Below are 18,252 nucleotides of genomic sequence, written 5' to 3'. Positions count from 1 at the left end.
TGGATTGTGAAATCTGGTAACAGATCGGCTTTAAATAGGTGATTAGAAGCGTTCATACTTCAACGGTTTGTAGTAGCAATCTTCTCGTCAGCTCCTCAGCCATCACATGCAGCTCTCATGTCTGATAAGTAGATCTTACTTAATTACTAGAGAGCTTTAAAAAAAACAAACATATTTTAATTCACTCAGGTGTACTACGCTTTACTTTGGTTTATTTCCTTCTTGTAGGAGCTTTTCCTGTGCGATTCTCCTGGGAAGGCAATGTTTTATGAGATGACAGAGATATTGGTGAGTCTTTTTTTTTCGCTTTCATTTCAATACTTATTTGCAGACTTTCAGAGTGACTTAAAAGAAAAACAGTTTAAAAACAGTAAGTGTTGAGAATTTGCTAATGTGGGATTACTATTGGGAATTGTAATATTAAATATTAACAAGAACACACAACAGGCAGTCTGCATTCAACATCTATATTCCTCTTATTAAGGCATTAGAAAAATGTTGTCCGAACCCACCAACCAGCTCCGGTAGTTGTGAGTGACTACAGGGAAAATATAACTTCATTTTCTCCCTGCAGCCGCTCCTCTAATTAGAAAGCCTTGTATGCTTAAAATGGTATTTATCTGCAGATTATCACTCTGGGCCCGATTCATCATTTGGAATTTCTTGAAATCACTTTTTTCTGTTTTTGTCTTGTATTTGCTTATGTTTTCTGCCAAATTCTTCAAAATGGCGCATGTGGATCATTTTTGTAACTCTTTAACACTTTTTGTAACTTTTTCAGACCATTTTTGTGACTTTTAAGCAAGTCACAAATCCCTTTAAAAAGTTGCCAAAAAAATGCGCCAACGTGAAAACTCCTCCAAAAAAACTTTTTATAGGGGGTATACCGGAGTGGAAAGCCCCCAAAAATGTGACATTTGGTAAATGTTGCATTTCATGAATCTGTCCAAAATATCTGGATAAGCAAACTTGTCTAGCAGAAATGAGAAAAAAAAAAAAACGATAAGAAAGACAACTTAAAAAGGGACATAAAACCTATAGAGAATAAGGCGCAATTACAAAAGCTACTAAAAAAAAGGAGGAAATTATCTAAAAAAAACCCCAAAAACTGGAGAAACAGAAGTGATGATTCTGGGCCTATGTCTGCAGGTAAATACTTTTGTTGTTTTCTTTGTTTTTTGTTGTCATGTTCCCTTTAAAAATGAGGACGTTGGAATTGCTCCAGATTTTCAGACTAGCCATTTCTGCGTTTTTGCCATAATTTTCTTTATTAGACAAGATGCTTAAAGGAGTAAGTTCTGGTCTGCATGAGATGGCATTGGCTCCTCAATGATGTTTCTTACTCTTCTCAGTGGGATCAGCCTGGTGCCCTGTGCTTGGTATTCGATGTCACAAGCGAGTCTTCATTTAGTAACTGTGCAAGGTGGTTACAACGAGTAAAATCCAAGACTTCGAGCCCTCACTTACCCGGTAGGTAAAGCCGATGCTCAGGAAGTCATATGTAAGATATGTAAATATAAATTGTGAGGGAGCGGGTGATGGTTATACAACTAGTGCTAGAGAAAAGACTATCTTCAATCTAGATGTAGCTTTTCCAAATGACCCCCTAGAAATGGACGTAGTAATCTGATTGGTTGTTGTCCGCATCTCCCCCGAATCTTCTCTTGCACTAGTCTTATAACTCACCTTCTCTAATACGTCTGTCATCACCCTCTCTCATTATTTCTTGTCCTGTCAGGAGTTCTGGTGGGAAATAAGACAGACCTAACTGGCCGTAGAGTAGTGGAGAGGATCCAGGCTGAAGAGTGGGCAGCGAGCCACGGGCTGGAGTATTTTGAGACATCAGCGGTAATTACATCCTGTGTATAAAGCAGATAACTTAACAGAAATACAGATTATTTTTGGCTGTGTGTGGAACAAGGCATCTGTCTCTCCCCAGCTCTAGTACAAGGAGGCTTTGTTAATCTTCTGTTCCTTGTCAGTAACTCTTCTTCTTAGTATATTTGATTATTGGAATATTAGTTTAATTGTTTTTTTCCCAAACTTTTAAGTTATCCCATACCCATAGGATTAGTGATAGCTTACTGATCTTAGGGTCCGACTACTGGGACCCTCCGTGATCCCAAAATTGGGGGTCTGGAATCCGAAACTGGGTTTTGTAGAGCCCCGTCTTGAATAGAACAGAGGTTCACATGCTCAGTGTTGGCTATTTTCACCAGTTCCATAGACAATGAAAGGAAACAAGCGCTGCACTCATTTTTTTTTTTTTACAGTACCTTAGGCAATGTATGGAGAAGAGGCTGAGTGTGCGTACCTCTGCTCCATTCAAGACAGGGCTCTACAAAGCCAGGATCCAAAGCCCCGATCTCGGGATCGCAAGAGGCAGGGCTGGCTCCAGGTTTTTGTGGGCCCTGGGCTTAAAAGTCTCAGTGGGACCCTTTAACACATACACGATTCATGATGCACAGATACCACAGAGAAATACATATACAGTGGTGGCCAAAAGTATTGGCACCCCTGCAATTCTGTCAGATAATACTCAGTTTCTTCCTGAAAATGATTGCAATCACAAATTCTTTGGTATTATCTTCATTTAATTTGTCTTCAATAAAAAAACACAAAAAGAATTGTCCTAAGGCCAAATTGGATATAATTCCACACCAAACCTAAAAAAGGGGGTGGACAAAAGTATTGGCACTGTTTGAAAAATCATGTGATGCTTCTCTAATTCGTGTAATTAACAGCACCTGTAACTTACCTGTGGCACCTAACAGGTGTTGGCAATAACTAAATCACACTTGCAGCCAGTTACCATGGATTAAAGTTGACTCAACCTCTGTCCTGTGTCCTTGTGTGTACCACATTGAGCATGGAGAAAAGAAAGAAGACCAAAGAACTGTCTGAGGACTTGAGAAACCAAATTGTGAGGAAGCATGAGCAATCTCAAGGCTACAAGTCCATCTCCAAAGACCTGAATGTTCCTGTGTCTTCCATGCGCAGTGTCATCTAGAAGTGTAAAGCCCATGGCACTGTGGCTAACCTCCCTAGATGTGGACGGAAAAGAAAAATTGACGAGAGATTTCAACGCAAGATTGTGCGGATGGTGGATAAAGAACCTCGACTAACATCCAAACAAGTTCAAGCTGCCCTGCAGTCCGAGGGTACGACAGTGTCAACCCGTACTATCCGTCGGCGTCTGAATGAAAAGGGACTGTATGGTAGGATACCCAGGAAGACCCCACTTCTTACCCCGAGACATAAAAAAGCCAGGCTGGAGTTTGCCAAAACTTACCTGAGAAAGCCTAAAACGTTTTGGAAGAATGTTCTCTGGTCAGATGAGACAAAAGTAGAGCTTTTTGGGAAAAAGCATCAACATAGAGTGTACAGGAAAAAATAGAGGCATTCAAAGAAAAGAACACGGTCCCTACAGTCAAACATGGCGGAGGTTCCCTGATGTTTTGGGGTTGCTTTGCTGCCTCTGGCACTGGACTGCTTGACCGTGTGCATGGCATTATGAAGTCTGAAGACTACCAACAAATTTTGCAGCATAATGTAGGGCCCAGTGTGAGAAAGCTGGGTCTCCCTCAGAGGTCATGGGTCTTCCAGCAGGACAATGACCCAAAACACACTTCCAAAAGCGCTGTAAAATGGTTTGAGAGAAAGCACTGGAGACTTCTAAGGTGGCCAGCAATTAGTCCAGACCTGAATCCCATAGAACACCTGTGGAGAGATCTCAAAATGGCAGTTTGCAGAAGGCACCCTTCAAATATCAGGGACCTGGAGCAGTTTGCCAAAGAAGAATGGTCTACAATTCCAGCAGAGCATTGTAAGAAACTCATTGATGGTTACCGGAAGCGGTTGTTCGCAGTTATTTTGGCTAAAGGTTGAGCAACCAAGTATTAGGCTGAGGGTGCCAATACTTTTGTCTGGCCCATTTTTGGAGTTTTGTGTGAAATGATCAATGATTTGATTTTTGCTTCTTTCTCTTTTGTGGTTTTTCCTTGCAAGCAAATTAAATGAAGATAATAATACCAAATAATTTGTGATTGCAATCATTTTCAGGAAGAAACTGAGTATTATCTGACAGAATTGCAGGGGTGCCAATACTTTTGACCACCACTGTATATGTATATATGTATATGTATATATGTATATGTATATATACAGTGCCTACAAGTAGTATTCAACCCACTGCAGATTTAGCTGGTTTGATAAGATGCAAATAAGTTAGAGCCTTCAAACTGCAAACGAGAGTAGGTTTTATGAACAGAAGCATAAATCTTACAAACCAAAAAGTTATGTTGCTCAGTTGAATTTTATTAAATTTTAAACATAAAAGTGTGGGTCAATTATTATACAACCCCTATGTTTAATATTTTGTGGAATAACCCTTGTTTGCAATTACAGCTAATAATCGTCTTTTATAAGACCTGATCAGGCCGGCACAGGTCTGTGGAGTTATCTTGGCCCACTCCTCCATGCAGATCTTCTCCAAGTTATCTAGGTTCTTTGGGTGTCTCATGTGGACTTTATTCTTGGAGCTCCTTCCACAAGTTTTCAATTGGGTTAAGGTCAGGAGACTGACTAGGCCACTCCAACACCTTGACTTTTTCCCTCTTGAACCAGGCCTTGGTTTTCTTGGCTGTGTGCTTTGGGTCATTGTCTTGTTGGAAGATGAAATTACGACCCATCTTAAGATCCTTGATGGAGGAGCGGAGGTTCTTGGCCAAAATCTCCAGGTAGGCCATGCTATCCATCTTCCCATGGATGCGGACCAGATGGCCATGCCCCTTGGCAGAGAAACAGCCCCACAGCATGATGCTGCCACCACCATGCTTGACTGTAGGGATGGTATTCTTGGGGCCGTATGCAGTGCCATCCAGTCTCCAAATGTCACGTGTGTGGTTGGCACCAAAGATCTCGATCTTGGTCTCATCAGACCATAGAACCTTGAACCAGTCTGTCTCAGTCCTCCAAGTGATCATGAGCAAACTGTAGACGAGCCTTGACATGACGCTTTGAAAGTAAAGGTACCTTACGGGCTCGTCTGGAACGGAGACCATTGCGGTGGAGTACGTTACTTATGGTATTGACTGAAACCAATGTCCCCACTGCCATGAGATCTTCCCGGAGCTCCTTCCTTGTTGTCCTTGGGTTAGCCTTGACTCTTCGGACAAGCCTGGCCTCGGCATGGGAGGACACTTTCAAAGGCTGTCCTGGCCGTGGAAGGCTAACAGTAGTTCCATAAGCCTTCCACTTACGGATGATGCTCCCAACAGTGGAGACAGGTAGGCCCAACTCCTTGGAAATGGTTTTGTACCCCTTGCCAGCCTTGTGACCCTCCACGATCTTGTCTCTGATGGCCTTGGAATGCTCCTTTGTCTTTCCCATGTTGACCATGTCTGAGTGCTGTTCACAAGTTTGGGGAGGGTCTTAAATAGTCAGAAAAGGCTGGCAAAAGAGATCTTTAATCCACACATGTGAAGCTCATTATTCTTGGTGTCTGAACTACTTCTTAATACTTTAATGGGACCAAACAGAATTCTTGTGGTTTGAGGGGTTGAATAATAAATGACACTCTGAATTAACTTTTTACGGTTTAAAAAAAAAAAAAAAAAAACAGCAAAATTTGCTGCAGTGCATTTCCCACTTCCAGGCTGATCTACAGTACAAATGTCACAATGCCAAGTTAATTCCGCATGTGTCAACCAGCTAAATCTGCAGGGGGTTGAATACTACTTGTAGGCACTGTATATATGTGTATATATATATATATATATATATATGTGTGTGTGTGTATATATATATAGTACAGTGCCAAAGATTTGACTTGCTTCTTACATTACTTGAGTGATATCTATTGTAAATTCTACAACATCTCAGAAACCGGCGAATTCTCGCAGCGCACAGTGCAGACCTCCATACAGTATTATGGGCACCACTAAGTCTTCCATACAGTATTATGGGCCCCATATATTGCTCCATACAGAATAATTGACTCCATATAATGCTCCATACAGAATAATGGACCCCATATAATGCTCCACACAGGATACTGGCCCCCATAAAATGCTCCACGCAGAATACTGGCCCCCATATAACGCCCCATACAGAATACTGGCCCCCTTATAACGCTCCATATAAAATACTGGCCCCCATATAACGCTCCATATAAAATACTGGTCCCCATATGATGCCCCATGCAGGCTGCACCCCCATATAATGCCCCATGCAGGCTGCGCCCCCATATAATGCCCCATACAGGCTACGCCCTCATATGATGCCCCATGTAGGCTGCGCCCCCATATAATGCCCCATGTCTCCTGGGCCCCCATATAATGCCCCATGTCTCCTGGGCCCCCATAAAATGCCCCATGTCTTCTGGGCCCCCATATAATGCCCCATGTCTCCTGGGCCCCCATATAATGCCCCATGTCTCCTGGGCCCCCATATAATTCCCCATGCCTCCTGGGCCCTCATATAATGCCCCATGCCTCCTGGGCCCCCATATAATGCCCCATGCCTCCTGGGCCCCCGTATAATGCCCCATGCCGGTGTCCCACATAATGCCCTATGCCGGTGCCCCATATAATGCCCCATGCCTCCTGGGCCCCCATATAATGCCCCATGCAGGTGCCCCATATAATGCCCCATATAATGCCCCGTGCCTCCATACATAAAAAAAAAATAAAAAATCAAATGCTCACCTGCTGTTGCTGCTCTCATCGACGCCGATGCTCCGGACTCCTCAGCCGCGTTGCCGTCTTCCCGCTCTGCGCTGTGACTGCTCAATAGAGGGCGTGGTGGAAAGACTTCATCATGTCCTCTGACCTGAGACGTCACAGTGCAGCAGCCGTGGAAGATGCAGGACTCGCTGCGGAGGCACGGGGAGAGGTAAGTATTGTGCCGGGGCCCTGAGCAAGCAGGGAAAGTGGGGGGGGGGACGGGCGCTGGCACCACACTCCTCCGCTCATGGGTCCCATAGTGCACCGAGGTGCCCGCCGGCGAGTGGGCATCCCCGCCTGCTCAGGACCCCGGCACTTGCCCGGGTGCTGACGCCGGGCCTGACGAGAGGTCCTAGTAGTTAGATTTTCCCCCAGCAATTAGGATAGATAATAAACCAGCTTGTTTCCATGGAGCTCTGCCACTGGTGCCTGCCCAGACCTTGGCCGAGAGTGCGCAGTAGTCCCCTCCCAAGAGAGGAGCTGACTCCTGACATCCTACTCCGCTCTCTCCAGCCCACTGAGTTCTATACAGCAGTTATTTGCTCACCTCCTTTCCTCTCTCTTTCTGACAAGCTGCTGTTCTAAATCTTGCAAAATCATCAGCCTTGCAGATTTCAGAGCAGGTTTCGATATCACGGCTCTCCCTTTCCTGAGCTGGGTGCTTCTTCAAATGCACTGTTATCACTGGTGATAGCAGTATACACCCAGAACAAACCTCTGATAACTGAATGTGTTACAGCAGAACTTGTGCTGAGCTTTATAGATCTACTAATAGTCTCCTACTCACCAGAACTGTCACTCAAAGAGAAGAGCCCGCCCTGCGAGAAACCAGGAAGTAAAGAGACCGCATAGCTATGAGCTGCTCAAGAGACATCTTGAGAATGAGCCTTTAAGTCCCCCCAGAACAGCTGCTCAAATATGCTCTCTGTTTTGGTTTATTGAGGGCTTCCCTGAGCAAGATACTCCTCTTCTACTATTGCCTTGTGCCATAATAGGACATATGGGCAGGAGTTTTCCTTGTGGACAACTTCTCTAAGAGACCCCATGGTGGCACTTATGAGTCACTGGCTGTATCTTATGGAGGCTCTTTGGCTGGCAAGGAAATATTCTAGTTTAATCACTTACTGGGGACTGTAGGGGCACAAAGGAAAACGCCAAAGAATTCGACATGAATGTCAGTTGTGGGCAGGTTGTACTTTTCATTTCAAAGTGTTGGGTATGTGTATACTATACTGTTTTAATCTGACAGCCAAATCATTCTTAAGGAAATTCTGCTAAAATGAGTTTTTGGAATAGACTGTCCTACAGTATGCTTCACTTTCTGCGATCAATGGGGTAAAAGCTGAGCTTGGCGATATATTCTTTTCCATTTTGTTTAATCTTTTTGTGTAAAAAGCTGTAATTCTGCCAAGACTCCTAGAGTAAGCCTGGGAGTCCGGGATCTTTCCCCCACAGATGTAGTGATTGACAGATATTCCTGTGTACAGTGCAGAGCCTTTGGATTCACAAGATAGAAATACCGTAGATATCTGTACAATGCCCGCGCAACTTCACAGGATTACGGGATTGATGTCTGTACTAGATCTTCTGTCCCTGTAGACGCTGTGCTGACGCCTTACATCACACAATATCTTTATTCCAGAAGGAGCTGGAGAACTTTGATCAACCATTTCGAGCCTTGGCCAAGACATTCCATCATCTCTACCAAGAAAGAGTAGAAACCTTCAAAAGTCTTCTGTAAAGTCCTTGTTGGCAAAGTCACTGATTGCAGCAAATGTCGGCTGTGGAGATAATGAGTCAAAGTCAATGGGGCTGATTTATTAAAGTTTTCTAACTGTGACACAGTGCAAACCTAAACTAGACACGGGATTGCAATTTCGTCCACGAACCCACTCGACTTTCTGATAGACTCCTTGTCCAATATGGCAAAAAAATAATAATTTTAACACATAATAAATGTGTTGAAAGGCATGGAAGACAATTGTAGTTTTTTTTGGTGCAAATTAAAGGGGTTAAAACACCGTGATAGGTGACAACTTGCTGATCGGTGGGTGTCCCGCCACTGGGACTTGCACTGATCTGCAGGACAGGAAACTTTTATCCCGGTTTGAACAGCACAGCAGTGCTCATTCTCCGCCGCTCTATTTGTTCCCTGTGGGGCCACCGTGCACTTGGCTATTTACGATAGTCCCATAAAGAATGAATGGTGTGGCGGTCGAGCGTCCAACTTGCTGCGCCATATTGTAACAGGGATTAAAATTATCTGCCAGTGATAAAAATTCCACATTCCCAAGCAGTGGGACAACTACCGATCAGCAAGTTATCACCTCTTGCCTTATTTTAACTGGACAACTGCTTTTAAAGGGAATCTGTCAGTAGGATGAACCCTCCTAAGCCGTCTATATGGGCAGGTAGGTCATATACATCTTAACGCTAATTTACATATTAAGAAGATTGTGAATTATTTTCGATTAAGACATTGGATTGCAGATATCAAGGTATCATTTTATTCAGCTTCCTATGACCTACATGTCCATATAGATGGCTTAGGAGGGTAGATCCTACTAACAGAAGCCAGATTTCTGCTGCATGTAGCTTAGTAAATCTGCCCCAATGTGTGGATGAAATAAGTAGGACTTCTGCCTTATTGTGATGTTTAAGGTGATTATTTCTTGCATCTATTTGTATGTGTTTTACCACTCTACATATATCTGTTTCTAAACAAAAATAAAGATTTATACAAGCTTTTCCTTATAATGAGAGGTTTACTTATGCATATGTGACTGTATCAAGAGGTTTACAGAAGTGAAATGTGTGAGAAGAAGCCATGATGGTTGCTTATCTATGAATACTTTTCTAGTTAGTAAAGTATAAACTTGTAAGGAAACAAATTATACCAGCTAATCACAGTAGAGGTGATAAATGTCTGAATGCCGGGGGTCCTACAGCTGATACCTCCATGATCACTAGAGTGGGGATTGCGAGATCTCGTTCTCCTTGTCGCGAATGGAGCAAGCCATAGACTTGCATTGGCCCTTGTCATCTGTGCTGCCGGTAAAAAACAGACATGGGCACCAGCAGTATAGGTTATAATGGGTACATGTGGCAGCTGTGAAAAAACTAATGCCACACGTACTGCAAACACGGACATGTGAAGGGGGCTAACAGGATAATCTGCCAGTACTAAGGATGAATGATGAGATTGAGCAACCGAAATACCTTCTGTTCTGCTAGCGGTTAAAGGGAACAGGTCATTTAGATTCACCCTGCTGAAATCACCGGCAGCATGAATCAGACACTGGCTGCATTGGTCTAGCTATGTATGCTTTAGGCCAGGGTCATATGAGCGTTGATTCTCTCTTCCGAGAGAATCTGATTGATCATGTTAATGACATTCTGATCTGAGTTTGATCAGGGTGTCAACTTAGTGTGATCCGATTCTCTCGGATGAGAGAACCATAGCACACTGTCAGGAGAAGATGGAGAACAAAATTTCTCAATCTTCTCCATTCTGTGAGTCCGCGGAAATCCAACTGCACTCCGATGTCATCCAAGTGCAGTCCAATGTTTTCCACGCACCCATAGACTTGAACAAACTCCACACAAACTTTGCTTTTGTGACCAGGGCAGTGATGTTTTAAAATGTCCCTATTTTTTATGACAAAACAGGCGAGTTTGAACCTTTTTATTCCCATAATATCAGGGGAAAAACAGGAAGTAAAATTACTGAACGGAGTTTATGGGAGACCTCAAAATGTTACCATTAGTGATGGCTCTCCAAGCGGTGGCACCAAGCTTCCCTGCTATGTTTGCCATTGGGACAGCAGGGACAACCACTTACTAGCCAGGAAGAAAGCCATGTTACAAGGTGTGATCAGACTTGGCCATTGTTCCTCTTATTTCCCGTTGGCGGAGTTGTGAATGATATTTTACATCTCGGTACAGAGAAGGCACTTACTGCAGCCCCTATCCACACCGGGGCCCACAATCTAATTATCTGATGTCAAGTGCACACACTCTAAGGTCAATTTCATAGGAAGCCACTTAACATGTATATATGCCTTTGGTGTGTTGGAAGAATCTGCTTTCCTGGGAGAGAAAGCAAAATAGCTGCACTGGTCAAAAAGCTGCTGATAAAATTGCTAGCTACTGTGTCACCCAGATATCACTCGATACAAGGAGTATTGGCTTTTTGACTTGGCTACATTTTTCCTTCAAAGGATTGTCCTATTAAAGCCATTGTTGGCCATCAATGTCTGATGGGTGGGTTTATCAATGTTGGAAAAGTTGGATTTTTCAGGAGGTCATATGGTCACCACTTTTTATTTCTTTTTTTTGCATTCATGTTATATGATGTTTTACATGTTGCACATGTTGACACAGGGTGCCGTTCCATGGTTGCAGTAAGACCACCCCATCTCTCTCCAGCATCATGCTATGCCCCTAATACAGTCACTGTGACATACATTAATTAGGATGCATACCGGGTTCCTGATATTAGGTTGCGGCTTTCTCAGCCAGAACCTCCTGGAATTGTTTCCTGACAAGTCCCATTCATCCTGGGGAGCAGAGAGTGAGGGTCTTCTGGGGGAGGGGATGGAAGAAAATGGTTGAGAGAATAGAATATAGAAAAAAAAGATAGTGACGCTTAGAAGACCTATAATCTGCGAGAATCCTATATATACCAATAATGAATGCTATGTGTGTATGCGGCTGGCTTTATTAGATGTAAAAAATCAAAAATTTACATGTGAGCTAGTACAAATAGTTTCTTCACATTCAGGGGATATTTACCAAATGTTTTTTTATATCCTGTATATTTTGTATTTACACATTTTATACTTTCTACATCGGCAACCAGAAAAGACTATCACAATTTTGGTATAGGACATTTGGTTATATTTATGTATTTATTTTTCTTATGTTCTCACAAAAGTTATGTTCTCACAAAAGTTATTACCATTACCGTGCCAAACAAAGTTACAAAAAAGAATATTATTGTCACGATTCCACCCCTCAGTGTGTTTGGGATGCAGTTACTGATGGCTCAGCCGTCCAATCTGGTGCAGGGGCATGCTGAAGCTTTCAGTACTTTGACAGCTCAGTATCCAGTCTGGTGCAGGGGCATGCTGAGTTGTCAGTACTTTTATTGACAGCTCAGTATCCAGTCTGGTGCAGGGGCGTGCTGAGCGGTCAGTACTTTTATTGACAGCTCAGTATCCAGTCTGGTGCAGGGGCGTGCTGAGCTGTCAGTACTTTTATTGACAGCTCAGTATCCAGTCTGGTGCAGGGGCGTGCTGAGCGGTCAGTACTTTTATTGACAGCTCAGTATCCAGTCTGGAGCAGGGGCATGCTGAGCTGTCAGTACTTTTATTGACAGCTCAGTATCCAGTCTGGTGCAGGGGCATGCTGAGCTGTCAGTACTTTTATTGACAGCTCAGTATCCAGTCTGGTGCAGGGGCGTGCTGAGCTGTCAGTACTTTTATTGACAGCTCAGTATCCAGTCTGGTGCAGGGGCGTGCTGAGTTGTCAGTACTTTTATTGACAGCTCAGTATCCAGTCTGGTGCAGGGGCGTGCTGAGTTGTCAGTACTTTTATTGACAGCTCAGTATCCAGTCTGGTGCAGGGGCGTGCTGAGCTGTCAGTACTTTTATTGACAGCTCAGTATCCAGTCTGGTGCAGGGGCATGCTGAGCTGTCAGTACTTTTATTGACAGCTCAGTATCCAGTCTGGTGCAGGGGTGTGCTGAAGCTGTCAGTACTTTAATTGACAGCTCAGTGTCCAGTCTGGTGCAGGGGTGTGCTGAGTTGTCAGTACTTTTATTGACAGCTCAGTATCCAGTCTGGTGCAGGGGCGTGCTGAGCTGTCAGTACTTTTATTGACAGCTCAGTATCCAGTCTGGTGCAGGGGCGTGCTGAGCTGTCAGTACTTTTATTGACAGCTCAGTATCCAGTCTGGTGCAGGGGCGTGCTGAGCTGTCAGTACTTTTATTGACAGCTCAGTATCCAGTCTGGTGCAGGGGCGTGCTGAGTTGTCAGTACTTTTATTGACAGCTCAGTATCCAGTCTGGTGCAGGGGCATGCTGAGCTGTCAGTACTTTTATTGACAGCTCAGTATCCAGTCTGGTGCAGGGGCATGCTGAGCTGTCAGTACTTTTATTGACAGCTCAGTATCCAGTCTGGTGCAGGGGTGTGCTGAAGCTGTCAGTACTTTAATTGACAGCTCAGTGTCCAGTCTGGTGCAGGGGTGTGCTGAAGCTGTCAGTACTTTAATTGACAGCTCAGTGTCCAGTCTGGTTCAGGTGTGTTCTGAGCTGTCGGTGTTTTGATTGACAGCTCGGCTGTCCAATCTGAGACTGGCATGTGCTGGGCTGTTTCCTGCTGTTCATTGTACTAGGTTCATTGCCTTGCTTCCTAACTAGGCTGTTAGTCCCAGACCTCTGCAAGACATAGAAAACCAAAGTGTGTTTGGTTTTCTCTGTGCCTAGTGTTTTGCTTTATAATCTTTTGTTGCCTGACCTTGGACTTCGTTCTGACCATCCGTCTGTTTAACCCCTTTGCTCTGATCCGCTATCCTCCTGGTATTTTGACCTTGGACTGTTACCTCACTATGCTGTCTATGACTTGAGAAGATGCAACATAACCTTATATTTCTCCTGCAGTTTCGACAAATTGACGGTAGACCATGTAATGAATGGATAGACCGGGTTCCACCCGAGCTACTACAGATGTTCACTCTGGCTCATAAAGGGGGTCTCAATTTGGGAATCTTCTTCTATAATGTCTATATGTCTTACTAGGGCATATGAAAACAGAGGTGTCAAGAACAGACTATCCCTAAAACCTGCCCTGTCAGCAGTAGACCTCACACAGTCAGATCTCTGCCGGTTGGTGAGAAATAAACTTTCACTGCAATATTACGAAATTATTAACGGCAACTCTGAAACATCAAATAGATATTCTACAGGAATAATTATCATATTTCTTATAAAAAAAATACTAATCATGGCCCAATTGTCAGTTCCCAAAAATAGTCCATCCAACCATTTATAGTCAAAATTGACTCGGTAGTCTATTCCAAGACCATCATCATCCAGCTCACACTGTTATTCAGAAGAATCTTATGCACTGAGATAGAAAAATAGCTGAACACGTCTGCTCCTACCTGATAGACTGTAGCAGAGAAGAGTAGGATGAAACATGGACACCCTACGGATTATACAAGCTTGGACAAGTGTACAAACAAAATTGGGCTTTTCTAGGTTAGAATATGAAAGTGGAATATTAGGCAGTTATACATCATAAATGAGCATTCCCACAACTTTTCTGAGCCTTTAGTAGATTTTAGTGCAAATAATGTCATTTTCTGCTGGATAGCACCAATTCCCGAATGTCCTGGTACCAGATGTAAAGAACCTAATTTTTCAACCTGGAATGGACTTCCCTTCATCACTTGTTTGAGATACCTCTGTGGTAGTAAATCATGTTCATCCTTTGACTCTTTCATACAGTCTCAGACAATGATTGGCTGAGTGATCTTTTCCTATATATTGAGAGTGACCATCAAGAGCAGTGGGAGATTGGTGAGGTTAGTATTATATCTTAAGTATTACATCTTTATGCTATGCTAGGTACAGATAGTACTGTCTCTCCAGATCTCTGTGCCTGTGCATGCTGTAGATACAGATAGTACTGTGTCTCTAGATCTCTATGCCTATGCATGGTGTTGGTACAGATAGTACTGTGTCTTTACATCTCTGTGCCTATGCATGATATTGGTACAGATAGTACTGTGTCTCTACATCTCTATGCCGGTACATGATGTTGGTACAGATAGTACTGTGTCTTTACATCTCTGTGCCTATGCATGATGTTGGTACAGATAGTACTGTGTCTCTACATCTCTGTGCCTATGCATGGTGTTGGTACAGATAGTACTGTGTCTCTACATCTCTGTGCCTATGCATGGTGTTGGTACAGATAGTACTGTGTCTCTACATCTCTGTGCCTATGCATGATGTTGGTACAGATAGTACTGTGTCTCTACATCTCTGTGCCTATGCATGATGTTGGTACAGATAGTACTTTGTCTCTACATCTCTGTGCCTATGCATGATGTTGGTACAGATAGTACTGTGTCTCTACATCTCTGTGCCTATGCATAATGTTGGTACAGATAGTACTGTGTCTCTACATCTCTATGCGGGTACAGATAGTACTGTGTCTCTAGATGTATGTGTCTATACATGATGAAGACACTAATAGCAATGCCCCCTGTCTCTCCCTGTATAGTGAATCATCTAACAACTTCTGATTTATTCAAATCGTACTAGGCAATGAATATAGGACGTTTCCACATGGCCAAGGATGGGATTAAGCCGGAATTAAAAATGCAACGAGATCATAGATTGTTGGTTCAGTCTCGGTCTATACTGCTCTCTGTTTTCACCTTAGATCTTCATGGGGCCCCTGCTCTTGCCTCTTCGGCTGTCCTGTCTCTCTCCATTCTCTACCAGTTTCGGTGGAGGCAGGAGAAGAACTTTCTAAAACTCAAGAAGAATGAGTCCATCGTCAGACTCCGGCAGTTGGAATCTTGACCATCACAACCATCAGTTACTGATTTCTATGTATGAAATATTTATGTAATATATTTATTTTACAGGGAAATACATATTTGTTGGATAGTTGAATAAAGAAGGTTCAGTAGCAGGACACCCTACAACTTGTTGGAGACCCATGAATATATAGAAGGGTTTCAAACACTCCATTCAGTCAGTTTGGTCTTTTAAAATATGAACATGGAGGGAACAAAGTGTTCATTTGTTTGATTCATTTTTGTACTCTTTTGATGTGGGATTCAACAACAGGTTCCCTACTTAATAGGGAAGGGTGTGATTTCTCAAGCTGTCCCCTCTCACCCCCCCCCCCCAAACTTTATTACAACCATTCATTCTGAAAAGTAATATGACAAGGCATTGACACTGACCCAATGAGTTCATGATGCTGAAGATTTTTTACTTAGTCAGGGGCTCCATTAAGTAAACAATTCTACATTTTGTTTTTGCCTGAAGAAAAAAAAAAACACAAAAAACCTCAGTTTAACTGAACTCTACATTTCAGGAAATCAGAACTTCTATCCATGACTCCCCCCTCCCCCTTGGGCATCCAAATATGTGATACACCCCCACACCATGGTCACCCTTACTTCTTTGTCTAGAATGTTTATGAAGATCCTTTCATTCCCACAAGGTTTCATTCACAAATTACAAGCCTCCTCAAAATTCTGATCTTTCTTGTTAATCCCACACAGATCATGTAACATCATTTCAAATGTTAGCAAATGTTCTCAGTGAAACCTTGAATCATTTTCCTTAGCAACCCCCATAATTCTCCTCCATATTCACAAACCTCAACATCGTTATTATGACTGCCTCTGAAACTTCTCCACCTGCCAGCATTAAATTGTTTTTGTACAGTGGGATTCCTTTGTTGCGTTCTGTCTAATTAATGGCAACAACGTTACATTAGCGAGGGATAAAAGAGAAAATATGTTAAATGCCGAGTGTATAGCAGGGTGAGCGGTACTGCAAAAATGATCCTCCTGACATGGGCGGGTTTTCTTGCACCGCACAATGGTAAAAGCTTCGAAACTCCAAATCCACAATGTTTGAGTAAAGTAGTACATAATATTTGTAATACTTAGAGCTCCCTGGTTTATTTCTGCAGTTTCCTTTTGCTTTTTGGTTCAAATACAAGAGGAATTACAGTAGCTAAAGTGGCAAAAGCTCTTCGTCTTCAGACTCCCGTTTTTCACGTGCGGATTTTTCGTGTACTAGTTATAGTGCTCACATGTCCATGTTTTTTATGGACCTAGTGTTCGCAAAAAAAATCACAGCAACATGTTTTTAATCAGAATTGCAGATGAGAATCACCCATACAATGTATAGGTTTGTGAAAATCACGCGCACAGACGCCACCCATATGTAATCCATGTGCTGTCTGTTTTTAACATTGCAATGGAGAGGAGAAGCTTTGGAATTTTTATTTTTATTTTTGCATACAAGGAAATCACTGATCTAAAACACTGAGAAATATTAATCAGATTTTTTTTTTTCACACCTAAAATGAGGCTACATTCACTCATCCATTTCCGTTTTTACATCTGTGGAAAAGGGACTGTTTTTCTCCCACGTTTCTCATCTGTTTTTTTTTCTTTAACTGCAGCAGGTAGACTGTCTGAACTTTTGCTTTATATGTTGTTAAAGGGAACCTGTCATGTGAAAAAAAACACTATTAACCTGCAGATGTGGGTGTGAGCATTCTGAACCTGCCTGGGCCAGCACTGAGAGTCCCGCTGCCGGGAGGAAATTAACTTTAATCCTCCCGGCAGCGTTCAGGATTCAGACACGGTGGTGGTGCCTGTGCTTGTTCAGTCACCGCTCTGTGTATAGAGAGCGGCGGCTGTAACCCCACCCCCGGCACTGACTGATAGCCGGCCTCTAATTTGGGGTTGCCTAGTCTGAAGACATTAGGGAACCAATGATATCATCAAGATCTTATCAAATGTTTAATGCCCATTTTGGTAAGTTGCTTTCTACATGACGCATCATTTTGTTGCATATATTTGATACAGCTCCATTTTTTTGTGTCCCTTTGTCTGGATTGATTCGAGTGTTAAACAAAACCCCAATCCCAGATTGTTTGGAAAACTGTCTTGAAGCCGGGAGGAACGAAAGAGATCATTGAAGGCTAATTGGTACAAGCCTACTTCACAACCCTCATATCTTCCCTATCCTACAACCCCAAACAGCTATTCAACACTTTTAACTCTCTCCTCCGCCCTCCACTGCCGCCTTCGACCTCCATCATCTCTGCTGAGGAGTTTGCCACACACGTCAAAAACAAGATTGACCAAACATGGCAAGTCTTTAATGTCCGACCACCACAACCCCTTTGTTTTCCACACCATTGCCCTACCCCCATAACCTCTCACCAACATCACGGAAAGAGACCTTACTCGTCTCCTCTCCAAATCACATCTCACCACTTGTGCACTCTACCCCATCCCACCTCCCCAACCTCACCTCCACACTCATCCCATCCCTAAGCCATTTCTTCAACCTATCACTATCTTCTGGTACTTTCCCCGCTGCCTTCAAACATGCCACAATCACGCCCATCCTCAAAAGGCCATCCCTCGACCCAACCGCCTTGTCCAGCTACCCCCCCATATCGCTGCTCCCATTTGCCTCCAAACTCCTTGAGCAACAAGTTCACACTGAACTTTCCTCCCACTTCTCATCTAACTCTCTCTTCGACAACCGACAATCCAGCTTCCGCCCCCACCATTCCACCGAAACTGCCCTTACCAAAATCACCAATGACTTAATTACAGCCAAAGCTAACAGACAATTCTATGTACTCCTTCTTCTTGACCTGTCCTCTGCTTTCGATACAGTTGACCACTGCCTCCTGTTACAGATCCTCTCTTCCTTTGGCGTCAAAGACTTTGCCCTATCCTGGATCTC

General features: G+C 43.3%; 1 protein-coding gene across 3 annotated transcripts in view; it reads left to right on the top strand.

Moving 5' to 3' along the window:
* The window catches only part of IFT27 (intraflagellar transport 27), a 94,699-nt gene that overhangs the window by 69,242 nt on the left and 7,205 nt on the right, over nt 1–18,252 (top strand). The window contains exons 4-7 of one of the 3 annotated variants that reach the window (XM_073644367.1): nt 229–288; nt 1,353–1,470; nt 1,739–1,848; nt 8,368–9,455. In XM_073644367.1, the coding sequence (XP_073500468.1) occupies nt 229–288; nt 1,353–1,470; nt 1,739–1,848; nt 8,368–8,466 (387 nt within the window). In that variant the 3' untranslated portion in view covers nt 8,467–9,455. Of the gene's footprint in view, nt 1–228; nt 289–1,352; nt 1,471–1,738; nt 1,849–8,324; nt 9,456–18,252 lie in introns of those variants that run through there. The other 2 variants (XM_073644368.1, XM_073644369.1) reach the window with 2 other exon arrangements.

Source organism: Phyllobates terribilis, unplaced genomic scaffold (assembly GCF_046119375.1).
Source record: "Phyllobates terribilis strain yellow unplaced genomic scaffold, ASM4611937v1 Scaffold_8__6_contigs__length_399053987, whole genome shotgun sequence".
Classification (NCBI taxonomy): domain Eukaryota; kingdom Metazoa; phylum Chordata; class Amphibia; order Anura; family Dendrobatidae; genus Phyllobates; species Phyllobates terribilis.
The sequence above is the reverse complement of the archived record's forward strand: the minus strand, read 5'-3'. Positions and strand labels throughout refer to the sequence as shown.